At 45.9% G+C, this 23,267-nt stretch overlaps 1 protein-coding gene across 1 annotated transcript in view; it reads right to left on the bottom strand.

Moving 5' to 3' along the window:
• Positions 1–23,267, bottom strand: part of LOC138686926 (uncharacterized) — a 71,091-nt gene that overhangs the window by 37,457 nt on the left and 10,367 nt on the right. The window contains exons 3-4 of the mRNA XM_069792997.1: positions 14,399–14,499; positions 13,518–13,643 (exon numbers count right to left, since the gene is read on the bottom strand). Coding sequence (XP_069649098.1) covers positions 13,518–13,607 — 90 coding nt within the window. The 5' untranslated portion in view covers positions 13,608–13,643; positions 14,399–14,499. The remainder of the gene's footprint in view (positions 1–13,517; positions 13,644–14,398; positions 14,500–23,267) is intronic.

Consider the following 23,267-nt stretch of genomic DNA (forward strand, 5'->3'; position numbering starts at 1 on the left):
CTCTGTGGCTGCGTAGGGGCTGAACTTGGGGGCTGCTTTTGGCAGCCCCCCCCTACCGGAGCGGCACCTCCACGACCGGAGGCCATGCAGGAGCACAGCCCCAGGCTGCCAGCTCCTCTCACAGAAATCTTGTTATACAGTATACTTGTAATACTTACTTAAATGAAAACACAGTGATGTTTTTTGTCAAAGCATTGACCATTCGTTGACAACTAAACTGTCAGTTCAAGCTTAGAGAAACGTTAGGAAGGGTTTTGGTTTGGTAACTTGGAATTCTGATAAACATGAAAAATAAATTAACCAGGAAAAATTAAGCTGCAAGAACAATTGGTATATTCCCTCAGTTGATACAATTACCAGGTCTGTGTGACAGTAAAAAAATACTTTCCAAACATTTTCCTTTTACTTTTGAACAATCTTCTACTGTAAACCCCAACAGGCTGCAACATAATTTGCCCACTCACATTATTTAGTTAAGAAGTTTTGAAATAGAAAGAGATTTGCATAGATGTTTCCTCAGTGGTGCTTTTGAGGTCTTATGTCTGGGCTAACCGGTAAAATCCCTAGAAGTCTGTACGCTGCCAGCATAAATAGAAAGTATATTTAAGGATGGGGGATTATCCATTCCTTGACAGGGCTATGCTACATACCACTAGCTGTCATACATAGTCTGCTGTCAGTTCCTAGCAGCGATTTTGTTTGAAGTTCAGTCCAGCATAAATAATGCTCAGATTGGCTTTTCTCCTGGAAAACAAAGTCTTCAGACCTTCAAAAGGAGCTGTAAGGATTCATATGTGACCACCATCTTGGATGTATCTCAGAAACAGCATGAGCCAGTGGAGATTTTTGAAGCTTCAGAAAGTCTTGTTTTCTTTGTGGAAAACCTGTTATGGCACTCCTGTCATCTTCTGTGTGTGCATCCTCCAGGATGGATGAGAGTACAACGGGGAAGCCAAACCCAGGGTTATCAGTTACCATGACACTGTGTTCCTACCTGCAAATTCACCGGAGAATAACAATTCTCTGCAAATAAAGCTCAGGTGCTCTACGTCAGCAACCAGCCTTTGAAGTTAGAAAACCTATGCTGTGGGTTCAGCTCATTAACATTAAATACATGTTTAAATAAGTCTCTACATTCTATGGAAGTTTTTCCCATCCCATGGCTCCGATGAATGGAGATGCTGAGCACTCCTAGCAGGGATGCTGGGGACTTGTCTTCCATGCACTCCCATTTACATGTTCAGTATTTTCCAGAAAAGAATAAACCTCTCCACTGTGCTCTAAAACCTGAACGTGTCCAGGTGTTTTCTAGAGGTCCCAGGTTACCCCGCCAGGCACCACTCTTATGCTAATTTAAGATCCATGAGGGATAACACAGGGGAGAGTACAGCCATACAGAAATACCTGCAAGCAGATGTGGTGCCATGAAGCACAGTTACAGTTGAAATTCCCACCCTTAGCAGTGCCAATAGTTCCTTGGCAGGCTGTGCTTGTGTGCTGCTGTGGCCATGCTGCAATCCAGAGCAGGGCTGCATGGAGCAAAGCCTGTTAACACCCAGAAGAGCACCAGGCTGTGCTGGGACCATGCCAGCAGCAGGACTGGGACAGAGCTGAACCCGCTGCTGTCCTTTGCTCTGACACCCTCCATCCCGGCGTGTCCCAAGGGACACACCGTGGAGACCCACAGGTGGCTGCTGCCTGAGGGACACTTCTGTCCTTCCTCACTGCTCACAGGTACAGGGCCAGAGCAGCACATGTCTAAGGCATCCTACAATTAGCAGCCTCCCCATTTCAGATTTGTGAGTTAGTGAGCTCTAATACAACTGTGTTAAGCAAACCTTTATCTTTTGCCAAACAGGGTATCAACCAAGGCAAAATCGTGCCTGATCAGGGCTGGTGCCTGCGTGTGTCATGGTGGGGCAGCAGCGGGGTGGTGGCAGGGTGGCAGTGGGGCAAGAGCAGGATGGCAGTAAAAAAAAAAACCAGTGTAAAAAACCCAGGGCCTTTTAAAGCATTTCCAAATGCTGTCCTGATACTCCTGCTGGGTGTCAGGTTATAGGAACTAGACAATCCACTCGAAGCAGCTGCAAAGCCATGTCTAAAACTGCATCACCTGCTTCACAGAAAGAGCTGACAATAGTATTAGCATGAAACTAAAATTAGAGGCTTAATTGAGCTCTACAGTCACTGAAATTGATGACAGTTCAGCAGTTCACATCCCCGATTTTTCTTGACTGAAATAATCAGAAAATCAGCTCCCATTCATGCTTCTCCCTGCTCCACAAGGAAAAGCCCTGGTAGCCTAGCACACCTTGCACATGGGGAGCCTGTCTGACCTCTGCCAGAGCTCTTGCCATTCCCAGCAGTTACTGTGGCAGGAACAGACCTGGAAAGAGATCGTGTGTCCACAAATCAGCATAGTTTTACAAAAATGGGATGCTATATTCAATGCCAGAGCATAGGAACCATCATTAACCATCACCAGTGCATGAATAAATAAAAGACACAGTACATTAGAAATGGACAAATAAAAACACATGCAGGATAATGACAGAAGATGAGGAGAGAGATGACAGAAACAGAAGGAGAGAGGTCAGGCTGTCAGTTAAACACTGAATCTCCACTGCACTGGAGTTAAGAGGGATGTCATTAGTGCTGAGTTTGCCTTATCATTTGAAATGGAAAGAGCTATTTGTTCATTTACGTGGGCCATTCAAAAATAAGAATTCAGGAATCAGAGAGAAGGACCAGGACACACAGCCATGAGCACACACACTAGTTGTGTACTGGAAGAGCCTCATCAGCTGTCCTGCTGCCAAGGCTGAGATGGGATTCCCACTCCCAAGTCCTCTGCTCTGCAGAACAGCTAGCTCAGTGCTACACATTATTCCTCAAGCAGCAACTTGGTTCATATGCTAGCTCTAGAAGTGACTTCCTTTTCTTGCCTTAATATTTCCAGGATGCAGTTCTGGTCCACTGGAGTTGAGTGAAAACTGAAGAAAAATTTCAGATTTCTGTAGTTCTTGGATAATTTCATGCAATTAATTCTTCATGTGATAACAAAGAGTTAACTAATATATAGTCTGAAAGACAATGAGACTAGATTTACATTAGTATTACTGTCAAGACTACTTCCTTCCCAAGAAGTGGGTCGTGCCTAGATCTAGCCAAGTTTCCCATTTCGTTGCCACCACTTTCTCATGTGGTGTCCACAGCTGCAGGGAAAGAGAGTAGCACGGACCTGATCGTGAGATGCAATTGCATGGTGTCACTTGGTCCTACGTACAGGTAAGTCTTGAAGAGATGTCAGGCTTGTGCTGCTGCTGCTTCTCGCAAAACAGGGAGATGAAAGCACAAGTCCAGGTAGATGATGTCAGTTGGTCTTCCCTTATCCACCAACACTGTAACCCCATTGTAAAAGGCCACCAAATTTGTCAGGCACGATTTGCCTTTAGTGAAGCCATGTTGGCTGTCACCAGTCACCTCCTTATTTTCCATGTGCCCTAGCATAATTTCCAGAAGAATCCACTCCATGATCTTGCTAGGCACAGAGGTGAGACTGACTGGCCTGTAGTTCCCCAGGTCTTCCTTTTTTTCCCTTTTTATTATTAATTCTCCCAATTCTGCTGTGACCCATGTGAAAGGAAGGGACATGGTAAAATAACTGTTCTTCACCTCAACTGTGATAAAGACCTGGGCGTGACTGGGCCCCTCCGGTGCTGCTCCTGATACTATGAGCAGCCATGTAATTCAGTGCAGTCACCACACAGCTCACTGCAGCTGGTCGGTTGTCTCTTCTCCTCCCTTCTTCCTACACTTGCTGCAGGCACAAAATGTTCCCAGGCTCCCACAGTCATCCCCTGGGGTATGCCAAGTCCATATGTTGCTGTCCCCTTTCACACGCGTTTCCAAAGAGTCAAAAAATTTACTCCTTGGAGATACATTGCTTTATGCACAGTCCATCCAGCAGAATGAAGAAACCTAGCCAAGATGGCCACAAAAACATGTCGCTGCTTAGTACAACTTCATGTGACATTCAGAGATATTAAGTATATTATTTTGGGGTAAAGTAATATAACCAGCCCTATTTCCAACATAACATTCCTAACTTTTTGTTAAGTGAAACCTTTTTATACTCTTTTGCTTTAAAATTCTGTTTGCCAGGAATAGAAATGTCCTTATATATTGTACTACAGACATCTGTTCATTCCACCATTTTTATCAGCATTTAGGGCTATGATCAGAGGACTCTGACTTTATTCTAAAAATCACCTGTGCATATCACAAGCAATCAGGTATCTGTATTAAAAGTCTACAGTTTACGGCTGTCCTTGTCTACCCTGGGTAGCTAATGCTATCAGAGATGTCTGCTCTGTCCCGGCATCCAGAGGGGAACATGACATTTCACTGTCCCTGCTGACAGGCACACTGGTGCGGGGGCCTGTAACTCTCCCAGTGCCCTACTTGCCCTCTATGGGCTGTGTGGGTGTCCTGGTTTTGGCTGGGAGAGAGTTAATTTTCTTTCTAGTAGCTGCTATAGTGTTATGTTTTGGATTTAGGATGAGAAGAATGTTGATAACACTGATGTTTTCAATTGTAGCTAAGTAGTGTTTGTACTAAGTCAAGGATTTTTCAGCCTCTGATGCCCAGCCAGCAAGAAGGCTGGAGGGGCACGAGAAGTTGGGAGCAGGGACAGCCAGGGCAGCTGACCCAAACTGGCCAAAGGGGTATTCCATACCATGTTAAGTCATGCGCAGTATATAAACTGGGGAGAGTTGGCTTTGGGGGGGGGAATCACTGCTTGGGACCTCACTGGGCATTGGTTGGCGAGTGGTGAGCAACTGCATTGTGCATCACTTGGTTTGTATATTCCAATTCTTTTATTATTATTATTTCCTTTCTGTCCTATTAAACTGTTCTTATCTCAACACACGAGTTTTACTTTTTCCCCGATTCCCTCCCCCATCCCACTGGGTGGGGGAGAGTGAGTGAGTGGCTGCGTGGTGCTTAGTTGCTGGCTGGGGTTAAACCACGACAGTGGGTCTGTCAGACTCTGAGCCTACCTCTTCACATGATGTCTCTCTCCCCGAGGAGAGCATCATCAAGCGGACTGAAGCTTAAAGGTTAAAAAAAAAAAGCTGGCTGCAGAATATAGACCACCGATCAGCATGTATTTTAAATGCCAGACTTTTTTTGACTAATGTTCCCAACTGATGGGTAAGTTCATGTTTTAAGGTAACATCACATTCATCAGTGTCACAAACAATCGCTGCTTTAAACATCACCAAAATATTTCCCTTCATTAAGTGTCATCTGCAGAGTCCCCACACACAGGAAGATGTCCGACACAACTCTCTAGGACGCCAAGGCATAATCAGCGTAAAGAACTGTGCTTTGAATGAAAGCTTAGACTTTGGGCTGGAAACGTCTTCTCCTGAACAGCAGCAATTGCAGCTCACGTCACAACATTCTTGACAACAACAGCTGAAGATCCCTATTTCAAAAGTGACTGAACATTATAATGCAAAGCTAAACACTCGTATTCACGGCTGTGACAGCCTTGTGGGGCTCATCTCCCTTCCTGTCTCTTAATGGGTATGAATTATCCTCCCAAATAGTTACTTTTCTATCAACAATATGCACAACATCTTTCCAAAGGCAAAGTGGAAATCCCTGCAAGTATTTCTGGTGCTGCTTCCAGCCAGAAATAACAGTAATCTGATCCACAAGTGAATTCCATTTCTGTTGCTGAATTCCTTTGTACAAATATCTTTGCTTTGAAAAGGTTTGGCAACAGCAAGGCACAGGCTAATTTTACTTATAAGGTGTGAATCAAGGAAGATTTGCAAGTTTCTGAATCACAGAAAGGAAGCGTCTGTGGCCTCTCTTACCACTTCTGCCCCCCAAAAATATCACAGTTCAGCTGTTTTAGATACAACTTCAGACCTACTTGCTGCAGCCCTGCAGATCCTCACCTCCCATCGCCCTCACACTCTCCCCAAGCACAGCAACATGGCCAAATCCAGAGTCTTGTCTCAGGACCTGGGAAACTTCCAGCCTTACTCAAACTCTGTCGTTAATGGGCTCCATTACCATGGGCAAAATTTAGTCTGCAGCGTTAGAGAGTTGAGTAAATAATAATTTGGGAGAAACCAGCAGACGCTTTGCAAGAGAAACAGGTGACCAAGGAAAGGACAAGCTACTCTCCACACTACAGAGCACCAAAAGCCCTGGGAAGCTCAGGGACTAAGCTACAAACACCGCCGCAGCAGAAGCAAACTTCCAGGGACTGAGCAGTGCCTAGGGCCTGACCTGGCCACAATGTAAACGAAGGCCTATGATCAATTAACACCTTTTGTGCTCCTTTGCTGCTGAGAGTGTTCCCATCCAAGGCCAGGTTGTTCTGAGGATGGGGACAGCTCTGCCACACTGGCTGCAGCAGCCTTGGGGAACACATACAGCCATTCGGCTCTGCTTTCTCCAGTCCCAAAGTCTTCACAACTTCTGAGATGCCGTTCACAGCCATGTTTAGTCAGCAGCTCAGCTGCAGGGGTCACTGGCAAAACCCAAAACAACGGGAGTTTTCTTCTGTCCAAGCTATGCGGTTGGCCAGCCTGCTTCTGCAGTCCCCAGGAAACAGGCACTGCCACCCCACACAGTTCACCACAGTGCTAGGGCCAGAGCTGCTGCGAGCACTCCACTAACATTTTGTATCTTCATTCACTGCTTATGATAGGCTTGATCTCCTCCAGCCCTGTAGGGACAACGCCAAGGACTGGAAGGCTTTGACATGTGTTTCCAGTACCACCACTCATTGCTCTCCAGCCTCTAACAGACCATTTCACTGCCCTGCCCCAGTTTATGGGTGAACACCACTATATCTTCGTTCTTAAAACAGGTTCCAAGGGTTTACAGATGATAGGCATGGTATAAAAATCCAACAGCATTGTTTGCAGGAGTGGAGGGTGCTCCATCTCCCAGCAGTCTATGGGGTCTGGCCATTGAATATATGGGTGAACTCTCCCATAAAAATCAGTGTCAGGCATGCTTAATCTTGCTTAATTATTTTTGTACATTGCCGCTCTGCAGCCTGACGGTTTGTCTTCTGCACAGCTCCATGGCAGATCACAGCCATTTGTCAAACCAAATTGTTCCCTGACAGTCTGCAGAGATGCATATTTGCCATCTGCAATCTATTCCTCGGTTTCTGGCACATATTTTCAGTGCTTTCTTTTGAAATCTGTTTCAGATTTCCATGAGCTTCTTCATAACCTCTACTAGCAAAGCCTCACACAGTTTAACTGTTGACAGCTGTGTCATGAGAAGTATTTTACATTTCTTTTGTTGTTCCTCTTGCTGCATACATATGAGTTGCTACATTAAGGGCTGCTTGGCTGTGTAACACATACCAGGATGTGGAAAGCAGACAGTGACTTCTGAGAGTGTGTTATTGGGGGGTTTAATTGTTTGTTACAGTTTTACAGATAGTTGCAGCTCCATATACATTAAAACACTGACAAGTAAAAGGCATGTAGGCAAACAGGTGTGAAGCTCTGAAATTACAGATTATTGATAAGCAAGTACAGAGTTAGCTAGTATAATGATAGTATGTAATGTGCTCAGACAGCTATGTGTCATTTCACAAAGGAAAATCCAACACTAGTAACACATCCGTCAGAGTTAGAAAAAGTTGCATTTTCCTGCTCAAGCTCCAAGTACCAGCAGGGTCTGTCTCTCTGACAAAGGCACCTGCCACATGCTGTGGCACCCTGGCTGTGAACAAGCCAGCAGGCAGGCTGGTTATTAGGGGTAGGCTGAGCAAGGCTGCAGGACCTCTGCTCACACCTAACTGTAGCACAGAGAGAAGAAAGGGGCCACAGCTGCATTTACAGCCCAAAGCAAGAGAGCCTGGTACAGGCAGCATCTGTGCCTCTCTGACCTAAAGCCTAACTATGCCATGACTTGTGTTGTCCCTGATGGGCCCTGTATCCACAAGAAGTCTCACTCCAAAGCAGTCAGACAAATACCTAGATGCAAAAACCTCCATAAGTATAGCAAAGGCCAGCATTACTAAAACATTCAGGTCCTGGCCTCTGTGACTCTTGGGACATTCAAGACCCTCTACCCACACATTTCACTCAGTGCAGTGTCACGTGAGAAATACTAGGCTGGACAGAAGTGAATCTCTCCTTTTCCTTTCGAGGAGTTTGCATTTCAGTTTCATGGTAAAGAAAAGTCCAGTAAATAAAATAAAAAAATCACTGATGACTTCTTTTTTTTCCCAGGCAGAAAAGGACTGTAAATATCTGCAGAAGATGTGGTATCTGAGAGCATATCTAGGAGACTTTAGGTTGTGGTAATACTATGAAAGATGGAAAATGCTGGGGACTAGAATACTCTCTCTTTTCTGCCAGGCTGAACTCAAATCTGAAACATCTGTTCACATAACTTGAGATGAGCTCTCACAGTCAAGTAACATAAGCACAAACTCTTCCTAACATCAGTGCAGAACAACTATCAGTTAAGGTTTTTGTGGAAATCTAAGAATCCAGACACTGTTCCCCTTAAGCACAGAATAACAATGTGTTTTCACCACCAGCAAATCACTTGCAGAGAAAAATTAGCACTTCTTGCAAGTATTCTAAATCCTGAAATTTGTTTTTTTCTATAACTAAATTGTACACATTGTCCCTTAGGAGCTATTGAACTAGCCAGTAATAGTTGTATTAGGATACAACTGAGGCCAGCACAATTGGCACTTGAACACTCTTAATTCAGCCTGTTACAAAGATAAAGGTCAGCGGAAAATAATCAGTTTTGAACATGCACTACCACTATTAAAAGCATAATCCAAAGGGCAAAGAGTAAATTTTAGCTGAAAGTATTGAGGACAGAGTTTACTTGCAGAATTCACATCCAGACCTTGGTTCAGGGCTCACATCCCTCATTGCATCCCCAAGCTTGGTAGAAGAGGGATCTACATTTTGTGCAGGGCTCAAGTCTCATATAAATACCTCTGTATACTTACACAAGTGTGTCTAGCTATGCAAGATGCAGTAAGTTCAGAAATAGTGCAGTGGCAAATCAAGCAAAAAGCCACAGAACTGTGTGCTATCTAGACCTTTTCCCTGCTTCTGCAGCTCTAAAGCAAGTGTTGCCTGCAGCCCTCCAAGAAATCTCTGCATTCAACACATTTTGGAGACTGAACCCCATCCTGTCAAGGAAATGGACTAGAAAGCAGGGTCAGTTTCTGGTTCTGCTCCTGTTTCTACACGTGCATGTAAAAGTCACTTAGTTTCCATGCTGCTGTTCTCAAACCCTTTGTCTGCCTTGCCTGTTTAGTGATGGCTAAGTAGGGACTGTCCCCAGCTATGTACCTGCACAGGATCCAAGGCAGGAAACTGTATTTGAAGTGGAGAGCTCTAAAAGACACAGGAAGAAGAAAAAAACCAAACCACCACACCCCCCCCCCCCCCCCAAAAAAAAAAGAAAAAAGAAAAAAAAGAAAAGAGTAATACATGGTGTCCAGTAGATCTCGGGGGCGGGGGGAGGGAGGGAGGCCATTCCAGTTATTTTTGCCTTCTCTTCGTACAACAGTAGATGGAGCTCTCCTTTCACCAGCTTCAGGAGTCCATTAATGCCTGCAGTATTACAAATTCGAGCACTGTAATTATTCTGTCAGCACCTGCTAGGGCTGCTACATGTGACATAGCTGTGGTGGTTACAAAGGAGGGATTTCGGGCTCCACGGCTGCCTGCCTGACATCATTCAGCAGCATGAAATTCTCTGAAACTTCTAAATTACAAAAATTTTTGATTAACCACAGTATTGCCTTTCCTTCCAGTTAAGCATTGTGTAATATTCTTCCTTTTTTTTGTACATTGTTACCAGGATTACATGCAATTCATCACAGTTTGAGAAATAAGAAAGCATGTTTTATTTCTCTTGCAAAATAAGGAATGACATATTTTGCTTGCCACATTTAGAGAGAATGTATATAAAAATTGTATCATATCCATGAGCACTGAAAACTACATTATCCAGAGGATTTTACAGGAACTAAAGGTCAAGGGATCTTCAGCCAATTTCTCAACCACTGCTTGCAGATCTAACACCTGCAATCTGTATTTAACAGTGGGACAGAGGAGGAGGGATGAGGGGGGAACACTGGCATTTACTTGCATCTCTGCAAGCTGGCAAAAATGATAAATGCATTATGTTGATTCCACACCCTCCCCACCCCCCCCCGCATCTTCATGTGCTACTGCAAATTACTTCAGTAAGGCCCTGCATAGACACAGGCAGCCTTCCTAGTGTCATGCACCACAGGACCAGAACTACAGGCTGCAGTTTCCTCAAGACATGTCGGTCAGATCTTCTTCAACAGCTGACAAATTCAGTATTTCAGAGAAGTGAGAGCAAAATTAGGCTGCTCTCTCTTGTTTTTTGTTTGGGGGTTTTTTTTTGGGGGGGGGGGGGGGGGGGGTTGGCTTGATATTGCACCATGCACCATCCTGTTACATTCTGCTGCCCATTCAAGTGCAGGCTTGACTTTAAAACAAGAGCAATCACATGCTACTGACGGCCAAGGAAGGCTATCTTCAAAGCCAGTGTACAACTTGTTATTCTCTGGAAGCATGTACTGCTATATAAGCAATATATAAAATGTATTTTTACTTTTTTTAGATTCTCTGAAGAAAGATTTTATGTTATGAAAGCAGGAAGACTGACAATATTGTAGAGTTGCACAAGATGCTGGAGATGATATTTGCCAGCAAGGTAATTCAATATACATCTATTCTGGCATTCAATAATTAAAGGGAGGCCCCCAGCAGTGAATTGCTGGGTGATTATCTCACAGCAGCAGCTATCCTCAGCCACCAGAGAAGTGCCAGCACCTGCAGACAGGCACTGGCAACCGTGCACCACATCTTCACAGTCAGGCACTGAAACGCAAGTGGGCAGTACTTTTAGCAGAACTGATTTTTCATTTCTCTGAATAGAAGTTAACAGAAAAGGGAGATTAGACACCCATCTCTGAAGATGGTGGTTTTCTACTGATTAGCCTAGTAGTGACTGACTTTCTGGATTTAAGACCTTATCCTGCCTCTGATTCTGCATAGATATAATCATCTGTTCAGACAGGATCCGTACTTCAGCCCTAACAGAGCAAAAATCTAGGCAAGGACTTTGGCATTTGGTCTTTAATGACTAGAAGCCAACAGCTGACAAATTAAATACTTCAGAGAAGTGAAAATTAAACAGTCCTGCAGTCACGAGTGTTGGCATATGGAAAGCTGCCACTGAGCTAATAATAGAAGTGTCTACCGCAGCAGAGAGGGAGGTCCCAGCGTCCTAGAGCAAGCCATACATCTGGGCACTGGGAAGACAGCCATTAGGCAATGTATGTTTAAGTAGCACATACTTGCTACCTTCCTGCCAGCTATTCATCTTTTGCAACCACAGGCCGAAGGCACCAGTCCACAAGTAATAATGCGGCACTGGGGACAAAAATCAGATTGGGCTCTGTCCACCAGGCTCCCATTTTAGCAGGTAAGTTTCCTGTAGCCACAGGAATGCAGGAGGGTCCTTCACCAGCACACTGCCTGGTTGGGTACAACTACTTTACTTAATTCACCAAGAGAATGGACAAATGGTTCATTTGTCACACACTTGCATGTGCATATTCTGGACACCAGCCACCTTCTCTGGTTACTTCAGGTATCTATGAAGAACATAAAACCACCTGGGGACAGTCTTCCTTGCTCACTCCAGACTGACCACTGCATAATTTTCTTGCATGCAGTGGAACCATGCTACTGAGAAACAGGAGGAGAACCAGGGTCATTACGCAGAAGATGAACAAAGCATGCAGATATTACTCACAACCAGACATGGAAAATGATTTACGGAGGGGTGGTTATGAAGCTAATCAGTAGTGCTTGCATAAGGTATTCACCCATTAATGAATGACAGAGGAAAGCGAATCAGGACAGTGGAACTGCAGACAGACCTCAGCCAGGCTACTTACCTTCAGTTGTCTACAAAAAAACAACCCAAGCAGAGATAGGAAGACCAAAAGTATGTGATGTGCTACAGTAGCCAGCAGCAAGATCATGTATATATTCTACTGCCCTAGGAGGAGAAGCACACTCACATGAAACATGCATCAGGAGATGACAGACAAGGTTGATTCACAGCACTCTTCCTAAACAGTGTCCTACACTCTGTAATGCAGATAGCTGACAAGAGATAATGGGCACTAAAGAGCAGAAGTGAGATAAAGCACTAAAGAGAAGAGGGAGATAAAGTGCTGAAGAGGAGATATGCATGAGTGCATGCACACACAAGAGGAACAAGCTCTAATATAAAGTACAGGCAGGCTCTGCTAGCTTCAGCCCTGAATCACTGCTGCTCTTCCTGAAGTATCTGGCCCATGTGCTTTAAGAGACTTCAAAGAGGTACCAAGCTGTAGAAAGCTTTTGGCTGCATCGCTACTAAGCAAGCTGGATAATAAGGGGCAAACCAATAATAAGGGGCAAACGGAGTGGAGACAGAGCAACTCTACTGATGTTAAGGTCCCATCAGTCTTGGGAAGAGCAGCTCCTGGTGGCTGACCGTGGCAGCGAGAAGCTTCTGCTCCCAAGAAAGCAAAAGGAAAGGAAACTCCAAGAAGTCAGAGCTGTTCAGATCAGAAGCCAAGAGACTGTCTGACAGTTCTGTGTCTTTTCTAGCTGCTTCCAGCAAATATAGCTGCTGTCTTCCACATGTGTAAGGCCTCCACAAGCAGAATTTAGTTGACAATTTAATCCTTACAGAGATTTCACCTATCAGTACTGCATCATCTATCAGTAGAATAAGGCTTTTATATCATGTCCGATTGGGAACAAGAGCTTCAAAAAGCTCAGAGCTGCATCAGGTGAGTTTATCACTAGCCTTTTGCTAACATCCCTTTGAGCTTGCCAGAGCAGGAGGTTTGACTCCTGCAGAACTGACTACATGAGACACACCTGGGATAGATTTCTTCAGGGCTGGCCAGGTTCCTTAACCCATGAGGAGGAAGGGATGGCTCCTTCTCCTTGCTTGAGGTATGGGCTACAGCAGCCAGGCCTGTCACCAGCCAGGAACAACAGGGAATGCTTCTGAAGGCCTGCTCTTTCCTCAGCACAGCATGCTGACCATGGCCACAGAAAGATTTTTGGCAACAAGGATGGTGCCCTGGCCTTCTCTGTGTACTGCCCCCACATTTCCCTTCCCTTTGGTCCTTTTACACCCTCCTCTTCTGCCGCCACCTTTGGTCTCTGTGCTCTCCTGCCCCTGCTTTGGCTTGAGCAGTGTGCGGTACAGCAAAACATGAAGAGCAGGAGACAGGCAGAGGGAATACCAGGCAGGTTCACGCCCTCTTACTGCCTTCATGCCACTCCTGGGAAGGTGACACTTGACCATGCATAGCATGTTGATACCACACAGGGCAGCAGCTCATAAGTTAAAATAGCAGCAACACTGACAGTACTCACAGGTCTCAGAAAAGAAAGGTGATGTGGAATTGGCTTGTTCATCTTTTCCATGACAGGAAACATTTCAACCCCCATTACCAGCACAAACATTGTCTGCTTCAATCATTCTTTGCAACTCTCAATACTCTGCATCAGGACCACACAAGTAAGGAGAAGCACAGTATTCCTTTTGCTTTCTATGGAAAGAGCTCAAAATGCAATAAAACCCAACTTCTCTGTGTTGTTCTTTGCATGCTCCAAGGCGTTCAGCTGCTCACCATTTATCGTGTTACAGCCTATGGATGTACCAACCTTCTAAGTAAAGCAAGCTGGTCACCCAGCAGTCAGCTGCTGCAGTGACTGCAGGACAGGCAGTCTGTCCGGGGGCCAGAAGCTCATGGGCCAGCAGAGGCTGCCAGTGACAGTGCCAAGAGGAGCTGTCAGCCAGCCTGCCTCAGTAAAACAAAAATCTTCCGTTTTCTATCCAAATCCATTAACAGCAGAGTAAAGAGGCAAGAAGGAGGAAGGGTAACCAGCTCTCACAAGTACATATACAGCACTGCCTTAAGCTACCATTTTTCAATTACTTTTCTGCTTTATGGCCCTTAGCACAAGAGAAAAATGGAGGAGAGATGCAGAAAGCAATCAGTTTCTCTTTCAGCTTCTCATACATTCACACCAAACCAGAGCTTGGATCAGGGAGACCCCCAGGAAGTATGGGAAAACATGTTCAAAGCTTTGTGAAAAATTGTTTTTACAGGACACAGGTCATTTTGGAAATTAAGAACACGGGGCACTAAAGAGTAACAACTTTTTGAAAGGTACCCTCACCAAAAAATTCCTACAGCATTTCAGACACCCAAAATAAAAGTTTAAGACTTCATAATGTTAATCAGGAATACCTTAAAGAAGCCTTACTGGAAGTCACAAGTGTAATCCTAAGGACTTTGATCTAAGCTGGAATCTGGCTGTTTCAAATCTTGCTGCAGAAAGGTTCACAGTCCTGAAAACAACAGAAAGGACACAGTGATGAAGTATGTGTAAGAATAAGATCCATCGGGGGGGTGGGAGGTAGGGAGCAGGGAGCGGAAAATCTGATTTCGTAGAACCAGGACGGGATATGACGTTAGCCTTGTCTTAAGTGGTTCTGAGCTGCAAAGTCCCTCCGCTTTTTCCTCTGAGGCAGGCTGCCCACACTGCACTTTGGCCTGCCCTGAAGCACTGTTGACCACAGACCCTGAGAGGGAAGCAAGGTGGACTTCCCCAGTGCTGCCCGAAATCCCCCGCCCGCCGCCTCCCACGAGCCGTGGAGCACGCACAACAGCAGCGCCACTTTCCTCACCCTTCTAAATTCTCTTGGGGAAAAAATAAATCAACCAATCTTCTGACCCCAAGTTACACCAGACTCCCAAAGGCTACCACACTGACCCCAGAGGCCAGGTCTGCGCAGCAGCCTGCCAGCGCCCCGAGGGCCAGTCCGCAGGCCTGCTCCCTTGCCAGCGCCTGACCCAGCACAGCACTGCCCGGCTGGCACAGGGAGCGCAGCCCGGCCCCCAGACCGCACAGAGCCTTCCGCCCGCTCCGTCCCCAGGACTGGGGCCGTGGCTGGGCGTACCTGCAGCCCTTTGCCCTGGTGCCGGTTCTGCACGGCCATTGAGACAGGGACCCTTGGGGAGACGGCTCCCCACCATCGTGCCTGGCTGAGCCCAATCCCCCAACAGCATGAGACCGTCCCCAGTGCACGCTCCCAAGTGTCTGCTCCATGGGCTCGGTTACGAGGAACAAACGCGAACAAGGGGCCTGCTGCGGCAGCGGGGCCATCGCACCAGCCTCAGCTCCCCGAGGGGTCCAATGTTCTGGACAGACAGGCCTGGGAGAAAGCAGGGCAGCTTGGATGAACAGGAGGAGGGTCTCGCCTCCAACACGTCCTGCACCATCGCTGCAGCGCTTGTCTCCATGACGTGCCCAGAGGCATCACAGGCCATGTCGAGGGAAGGCTGCTGGTGTGCTCGGGCCACCTCCCCCAGGTGCAGCCCACAGCTCTCAGTGGCTCCGCAGCAGATCCCAGCGTGGCACGGAGGCAAAACAGCCTCTTGGCTCGCTGCAGGCTTGCCGCATTTGGAGATGCCTGTGTGCACCGAAAGCCAGAGGGGAGGGTAGAGAGGCTCCAGACGTACCAGCCACTGGCCCCGAGGCCAGGCACTCGAGTGCAGATGGCTGGGACATGCTTGGACCAGTCCATGCGGGCCCCCTCTCACCAGGGGACACCACACGGCCCCCACGCTACCAGGCCAACACATGCTGACGTACCCCATGCCCAAGGCAAGGGAATGACTTCCCAAAGCCCACACAGGCACCAAGAAATGCGTAGAGCAGTCCAGGACTGTGCAAAAACACAGCAAGCCAAGCTGGCCAAGCTCTCCAAAGCCTATGCCCAGCTTTGGGGTTCTGCAGCAACCCAACGGGCGCTGGTGTCAGCTCCTCGCCTTCCCAGGCCTTCCAGGGGAAGGCCAGGAGGGGACAGACAGCTGAGACAGAGAGCACATTGCCAGCACCATGACGCACACGTGCAGATCTCCTCTAGAGATCTCTCCCTCAAGCCATGCTGCCTGTTACCACAGGCATGAGCCAGCAGGACCCCAGTGGTGCAAGCACAGTCAGTGGCCTGCTCATCTCCCCCACAGCTGAGCGGGTCATGCTCCAGCTTAAAAAGTCTGTGTTAAGGACTGAAATATCCCATTTTTTCTGGGTGCGTGATGCACACTAAGTCCTGGATGCTATTGGAAATACTAAGGAGGCAGCAGCAAAGGCCATTTCCCTCCCCACAAAGAGCTTGAACTTGCTTTTTTGCCTTAGCTTTTGGTTCATTTGTACGTACTCTAAATTTAGACAGTGAATTAGCTAGATTTTTTTGATTTTTTTAATGATCGAATTCTTTGTATTTCTCATTAAAAGCTGCCTCAATCAGCATTGTCTTTAGTGACATGGCTTTTGGGGTGTTACATACCTGTGTTTGGCTGAATTGCTATAGTTTGCCTTTCTACTGCAAATGAGGGTTTGCCAGGGGAAAACAGCATTTGCAGTAACAAGCTGTCCTTAAGCCCCAACAGCACGAACTATAGTTTACTGTAACATACCAGCTATTTCAGGTTTCTTTCTAACCTACATTATATACAGCATGGAGATTTCAGCAGCTGTTAATTTTACTTCATGCAGAATGTGATTTTCTTTCACGCATCAAGCACCAGCTTGCACAATAACCCAGCAGTCCCATAATTGGGCTCCTGATCTTAGAGGTTAAAGTGAGGTCTCCAACCCCGGTCCCAGGGTGTCACAAGTATCAGATATTTATGTGTATGAATGTGGTGCACAATTACCCCAAAGCTGGTATATGCCTGTGCAGCTTGATAAAAACTTGGTCATCAAACATGAAAGCAGGAGAATATATAGGCAGAAATCTAATTTCAAATCACAGTAAATGCGTGTTAGTTTTACAGATACTAGTTATCTGCGTGGGCCTTGAAAAAGCACTTGTACAGAATAAAGCAGCAAAGAGGTCCCACGGTTTTCCTTACCACCCAAAGACAGCATCAAGCAGCAGCTTTGGTGATTTACTTTCCCAAGTTTTAGATTATTATGTAAGGAGATGAGAGACAACCACAACAGATAACTCACTGCCTGCCTCTCCTCCTCTCTGTACTCTGGCCCTCTCTCAGCTGAGCGGTTCCTTTTTCTTTTCTCCTGACTTCATGTTACTGCCAGTCCTGGTTTTTCTCCCAGATGGCAAACATTCTTCTCCTGGCTGCATTCACTTGCAAGAAGAAACAAGCCTTCTGCCTTGCTCTGCACAGTATTAAAATGAATGACATAAGACCAAACTTCACTCTTAACCATAACTACATCTAATCCTCTAAAAAGCTGAGGGACCAAGCTTGCAGGACAAGCTACTCTCAGAAGTCTCAGTCCTGTGGATGAAATGCAGAGCACCAGTTTTAACAGTATTTTAGATGGTAGACAGAGGCCACTCATTCAGTGTACTAGAAGTAGATGAACACAGAACCAGCATTAGCAGCTGATCACTTCCACGATGGGAGAGATTTATCCTGTAGCACTAGATATTAAAGTCTTTACATAGCGTGCCACTTGCTCAATAAAACTGAGATCAGAACCAAGATCAGAAAAGATACTGGCACACATGTAGAGTTGATAAAGAAAACCCAATAAAAAGACAGAGATACAAAGACATCTTTAACTCCCATCACAAGAACCAGACCAAGGACGGAGGCTAGGAAGTGCTCTGTTCAGTGTACGTGCCCAGTCATCACTACACTCCTTCCTTTGAGGGGTTCTCACCTGGGTAAGCAACACCCACCTGAGTGAAAGTTGGGAGCTCTCTTATAAGAGGCAATGGCAAAAGCCAGCAAAAGAGCATGCAGGTCTAAAGCCATGAGTCTGAAGTTATTTGAAGACACAAGCATATACAGAAAAAGCCTCTGGTTTAAAACATGGGTTATAAAAGCCAAACAGTTGTGCCCAGTACTGTGATCAAATGCCATCCTTATTCCATCAGAGTTTAAAATAGGTTGAGTAACAAGGCAAACAACTGTAAAAATACCGAGCTGCTGCCAACAGACACACAGCAGGCAGCGGCATCGCACTGTTTCACTTCACTTCCAACGACTGCAGTGTTCGTAGAAGGAAAGTCTCCATTATGATTCAGAAACACATTGAGCTGCCAGACAAGAACTTCATCGGTAAACTACATGCTGCAAAAAGATCCACAATGTTAAACCAACCTGGCCCCAGCGTTACATGCAGAGCATGCAAGCACAGCATGGCTAGCTTCGAGAGCACCCTTAGCTGCCAGTACACAGGCAGGAATCCCCTTATTTCATTTACTCAATCTGCAAGGCAAAAACTGGGTACAAGTTCACAATCCATGATCTTCCCAGATCCTCTGAACTCCCTCTGTCAAGTCCAGGTAGTTCTCCTATTTTAGCTATTGACTGCACAGGCTTTGTTAGTGCTGTAGGCTGAGGCTTTGTAATAAGCCCCGGGAGTTCGGTACATTCTGTTCAGAGTGCCAAAGGCACTGAATAACCACTTACATTTGCATTTGCCTAAACATAGCCTAAACATACTGCAAGCAAATAGCAGGAATAGGTTTAGCATTCAAGAGCACAATTAAAAGCAAAAAACATCCATCAATAATTTGGTACTTTTCCAGAACGACCAGAAAAAGCCAATATGAATCAGAATCATTGAAATGGTATTTTTGTACTGCAGAAAAAACAAAGAATGTAAAGTTTGAGGTGTTTGCCAAGAACTTTACAACCTATTTTTAACCAGTCAGTACGTTTTATGAGCTTATCTGTAGATAAGATAAGCTGCTAAATACTGTTTCTGGGGTTTAGACTTTTTGCTACAGACGTATGCAATCTCTGTTGCTGCCTGAGCCTGACTGCTTTTCTCTGCAGCAGCAGAGAGATTGCAGAGCGGTAGCCAGCCTTACAGCAGAACTGCTGCATTATGAATCAGATCATGCTCACCAGCAAAAGGCAGGCTGTAGTGTTTAGGGTGGGCTACAGAGAGCCAAGAGACTTGGGGTGCTATTCTTGGCATCACCAATGATTCACAGCATGACCTTGTGAAAGTGACTTAATCATTGCATACATCAGTTTCTCAGCCTCTTCATGTTAAACATCAGTAGTACTGCAAAACACCCCAGAGGCTGCTCGCTTTAAGAAGAAAGGAAAAAAAGAATTAGACTATCTGAAAAAGAAAGGAAATAGTGTGGTGCATCTGGGTGCCGTCTCATTTCTGATTTCAAAGGCAGTTTGGACTGTGTTTGGAACAAAGGCTCTAACCCAAGTAATAAAAGAGAAATTAAGTATTAGAAAAGGAACAGCATCCCCTTACAATTATTTTGTCCCTCTGGGTGTTTGATGAGGCAGACATTACTATAATTGAACACCTGTGAGGTGTCTGGATGCTGAGGAAGTAGATGCCTTCGATATACCTGACTAGATTCATCCTCACAGCATCCCTGTGTGAGGGAAGTAGGATGCCAAGCGCTATTTGGTATGGAGATGGTTATAGAAGAATACTCACATAGTTAAAGATAGCCCATGTCGCTGGATCTGGTGATATATGCCAGCGATTTTTTAAAGAAGCTCCGCCTGGTAACAGCACAGGATACAACCTACCAGCGGCGGAGAGAAATTCCCACTCACAACTGATGTCACACCACGCCCCAGGCAGCAGCTCAGGGAGCGCACCGGTGCTGACACAGCCCTTGCCAACAGGCATATCAGCCAGTCCGTGGAATGGTATGATGTCAGCTGAAGTGTCTCATCAACAGGAGTTTCACTGAAACTGGGTTTCAGCCGTGCCAGACAGCATGTCATTTGATCCAGCATGCCCTGTATCGGCCTGCGGTAATCTGTGCTATAGACGCACAACAGCTTCTGGAAGGAAGCTCCAGATGTGTGCTGAAACCTGAAATGTCCTTAGTTCACGCAAGTCTTCAGCAGATAACTGCGGCAGAGGTTTCCTTAGCACAGCTGCAGGAGCAGAGGGGCCTGCTACAATGGCCAAGCCTCTTCCATCCCAAACACCAGCAACAGGGACCTACAGTCGCACTCATTCCCAGTTTCTGTCCAGTTGCACAGGATAGCTTTGGCTGCTGCCCAAAGCCAAAATCCAGCTCTGTGTGACCTCAGGGAGCCATCAGTTCTGCTGGTGCACCACAGCAGGATTTCATTTCTCCATAACAGAAGGCTCTGATGTGCGCAGCTTACTCCAAAACATCCATACTTCAGTATCAGAATACACCACAGACCAAATCTGGAAACTGTTTGTTTGCTGTGCCCCCCTGCCCAGGGCTGACTCAGGTGAGAAACATCCACTCTTCTCTCCTAGACACACCATGTGCTCTGCTGGCCACTGTCCACCCACATGCCAGAGCCTGGGACTCAGACAGAAAGGTGGAAAAGGCAGACAGGAGAAGAGGAGATGATTAGAAGACAAACTGGTAAGTAAAAAATAGAATTGGAGCATAAAAGAATGTAGAAAATGGCAGGGAACACAAGTACAAAACCTCTGTAAAACTAGAGGTTGCACGGAACTGTGAAAGGACTACTAGATAGTCTGTGGAAGAAGGAGAAAGTTAAAAGAAAAAGGCTACATACCATGAGCATCAGAAACCTTCTTGTTTACTCTCTTGAGACTTCCACAGCAGCAAATACAAGCAGCAAAGGCCCAGAAATCACCAGAAGAAAATTCTGCTGCAGCTGGGGTGGGCAAGGCAAGGAGGCAGCACTGAGCCCAGGAAAAGGCTCTGCATCAGCATCCCTCAAAGCGCACCAGGCTCTGTGGGAATACTGTCTGAAATGCAAGCCTCAGCCTTTACTGCAAGAAATGGGAGTCTCCACAGAGGAGAAACGAGTCTTAATCTGCTGTGTTCTGGGGGTTTTGGTTCTTTTTTGACTACATTCATGAATACATTATCATCAGATACGTATGTCTGTGCCAAAGCCCTTTTCCAAAATACTGGCAGCAGAAAACACGACCACTGTCTGATTACCACATATGATTTCAAAGCTCAGACAGAGCCTAGATTGCATCCTACAGACTGGATTCACAGTTCCACCTCAACATGCCACCTCATGGTTTACTGGGACGAGCCATCTCCTCTTTCAGCACACCACACAATCTCACACTGTTTTCACTCCTTTACTTCTAGGTTAGCTGTACCTTTGCTGAACAGAAATACTGTGATTCCCAAGAAAGGAATTGTGACAAATCACTTCAGACAGTGACAGCAGCTCTGTGACTGCTAATACAGGGTACAAGTGAGGCTTCCGGACAGGGACTGTCACTCCCATTTTTAAGACAGGAAAATGAGCCCCTCCTGAAGGCAAGGATGCAAAATGGCACTAAGTGACCAGCAGATCAGCTGCTTTTGAATGCTAATAATCACTTGTGTTTGCTCTGCCTTTACCATGTTAAACCCATGGGAACACAAGAGCACAAGCCATTGACTTTCTCCCCCTCTCTGTTCTGTAACAGTCACGGGTCTTCTCACCTCACCCCTTGCTTAGTCACCAAACACCCTTTTATTGGGCATCCTCTCTGACAAATCAATTACATGCTTAATTAAGATAAACGCAGGGCAATTACTGTACCTACACCCAGCTTGAAGTCCTCTGCTGCTTCTCCAGAGGGCTTTGTGTGCTTCCTACACTGTTTTTTCCCCCGAACTGTATCAGTAGAGCAAACAGAAAACAGCATGCCTGATCAAAGCATCGTTCCAGTGGAGCAGCAATCATGAGTTACAGCAGTCCCATCACCGCAGTATTTCTTCATTGCCAAAAAACCAGTTTATAAAGTCCCAGAGCTGCACAGATTACACAAAACCTAATGTAAAGAAAACCACTTGTGCCACTGGATTGGTGCACCTGATGGCAACCCCATTCCTGGCAGAGGTCAGGGACACATCAGTGTGGGTCTTGGAGCCAGCCTGCCTGAAGAAGTCAGCGTGCAGTCAGCTACAGCGTGAACCTACAGCAGAGAAATTCCTCGCACAGATATCCTCGGTGTGCACTGGGTGCAAGGCAGCTTACCCCACTGTCAGACGCTGTCCACATGAAAACTTAGGATAGCTTGTGAACTACATGTTCATGTTCTGGCATCCTGCACATGAAGTTCTCAGTGTGGAGATAGTCTGAGGATCCTGGCTATGCTTGCAGAGCTGGCAGAAAGAGATTAGAAAAAAAGAGCACCCCAAAACAAACCAAAAAACACACCATAAGTAAACTCCATCCCCCTAACCCTGCTAAACCTTTCTGCTGTCCCCATATCCATGCCTCACAATGCAACATGGCCTCTACACAGCTGAACTAGCTCCTGTCTTCCTGCGCTCTTCTCCAGTTGCCTGCCCCACCACTGTGCTAACACAGACATGACAGTCATCAAGTCATCAAAAGGTAATACATCTGGGACTCCAACAGGCCCTCGTAACAAAATGACTTCCCAGAATAGAGCTATGCTTGCTAAAGCCTTGTCAAGATCAATGACAAAGGGAGAGACCGAGACAAAAACTCAAGCCCTTCTGATTTACACTACCTAATTCTGGCCACCACATGCAAACCCCATCTTAGTTTTGCTACTTATCCCATTTAGAGAAGCCTCCTTGACAAGCACACACTGCGGTTCTTCCAAACCCATAGTGACCTCAGCTGTTTGCAAGGCAGGAGTTCTCTACCTACAGATGGCTCAAATGTATTCCAACCTCTCCACTGCAGCCAGAAGCAGGAATTTTTTCCTAGGATTTCCTAAATCTTTTAATCTTCTACCTCTGAAATCTGTAATTCTACTTTTTAAAGTCCATATTCATGAAGGGAGATTGAAGTGACCAAACTGCTGGTACCAGGGAGAAAAGAAATCCTATTTTTCATTCTTCAGCTGCAGTTCATGACATCTCATTTCACAGTCACCAGCCAGGAAAAGACTTACGTAAGAGTTAATACAGAGATTGAAGTGACTTACAGAGCATTTCACTAAAAGAAAAACACACTGCAAAACACTGAGAAGGAACTGTATTTGTGTACATGCTTTTGCTGGGGAACAGAGTAGCAGTTGGGACTGGTGTGATCTCCAGATTTGACGATATTAAACATCACTTAACACCAGAGAGACTTGGACATACCAGAGAGTCCAATGAAGGACCATGAGGATGATGAAGGGATAGAAGCACATGACATACAGGGA

Source organism: Haliaeetus albicilla, chromosome 9, assembly GCF_947461875.1.
Source record: "Haliaeetus albicilla chromosome 9, bHalAlb1.1, whole genome shotgun sequence".
Classification (NCBI taxonomy): Eukaryota; Metazoa; Chordata; class Aves; order Accipitriformes; family Accipitridae; genus Haliaeetus; species Haliaeetus albicilla.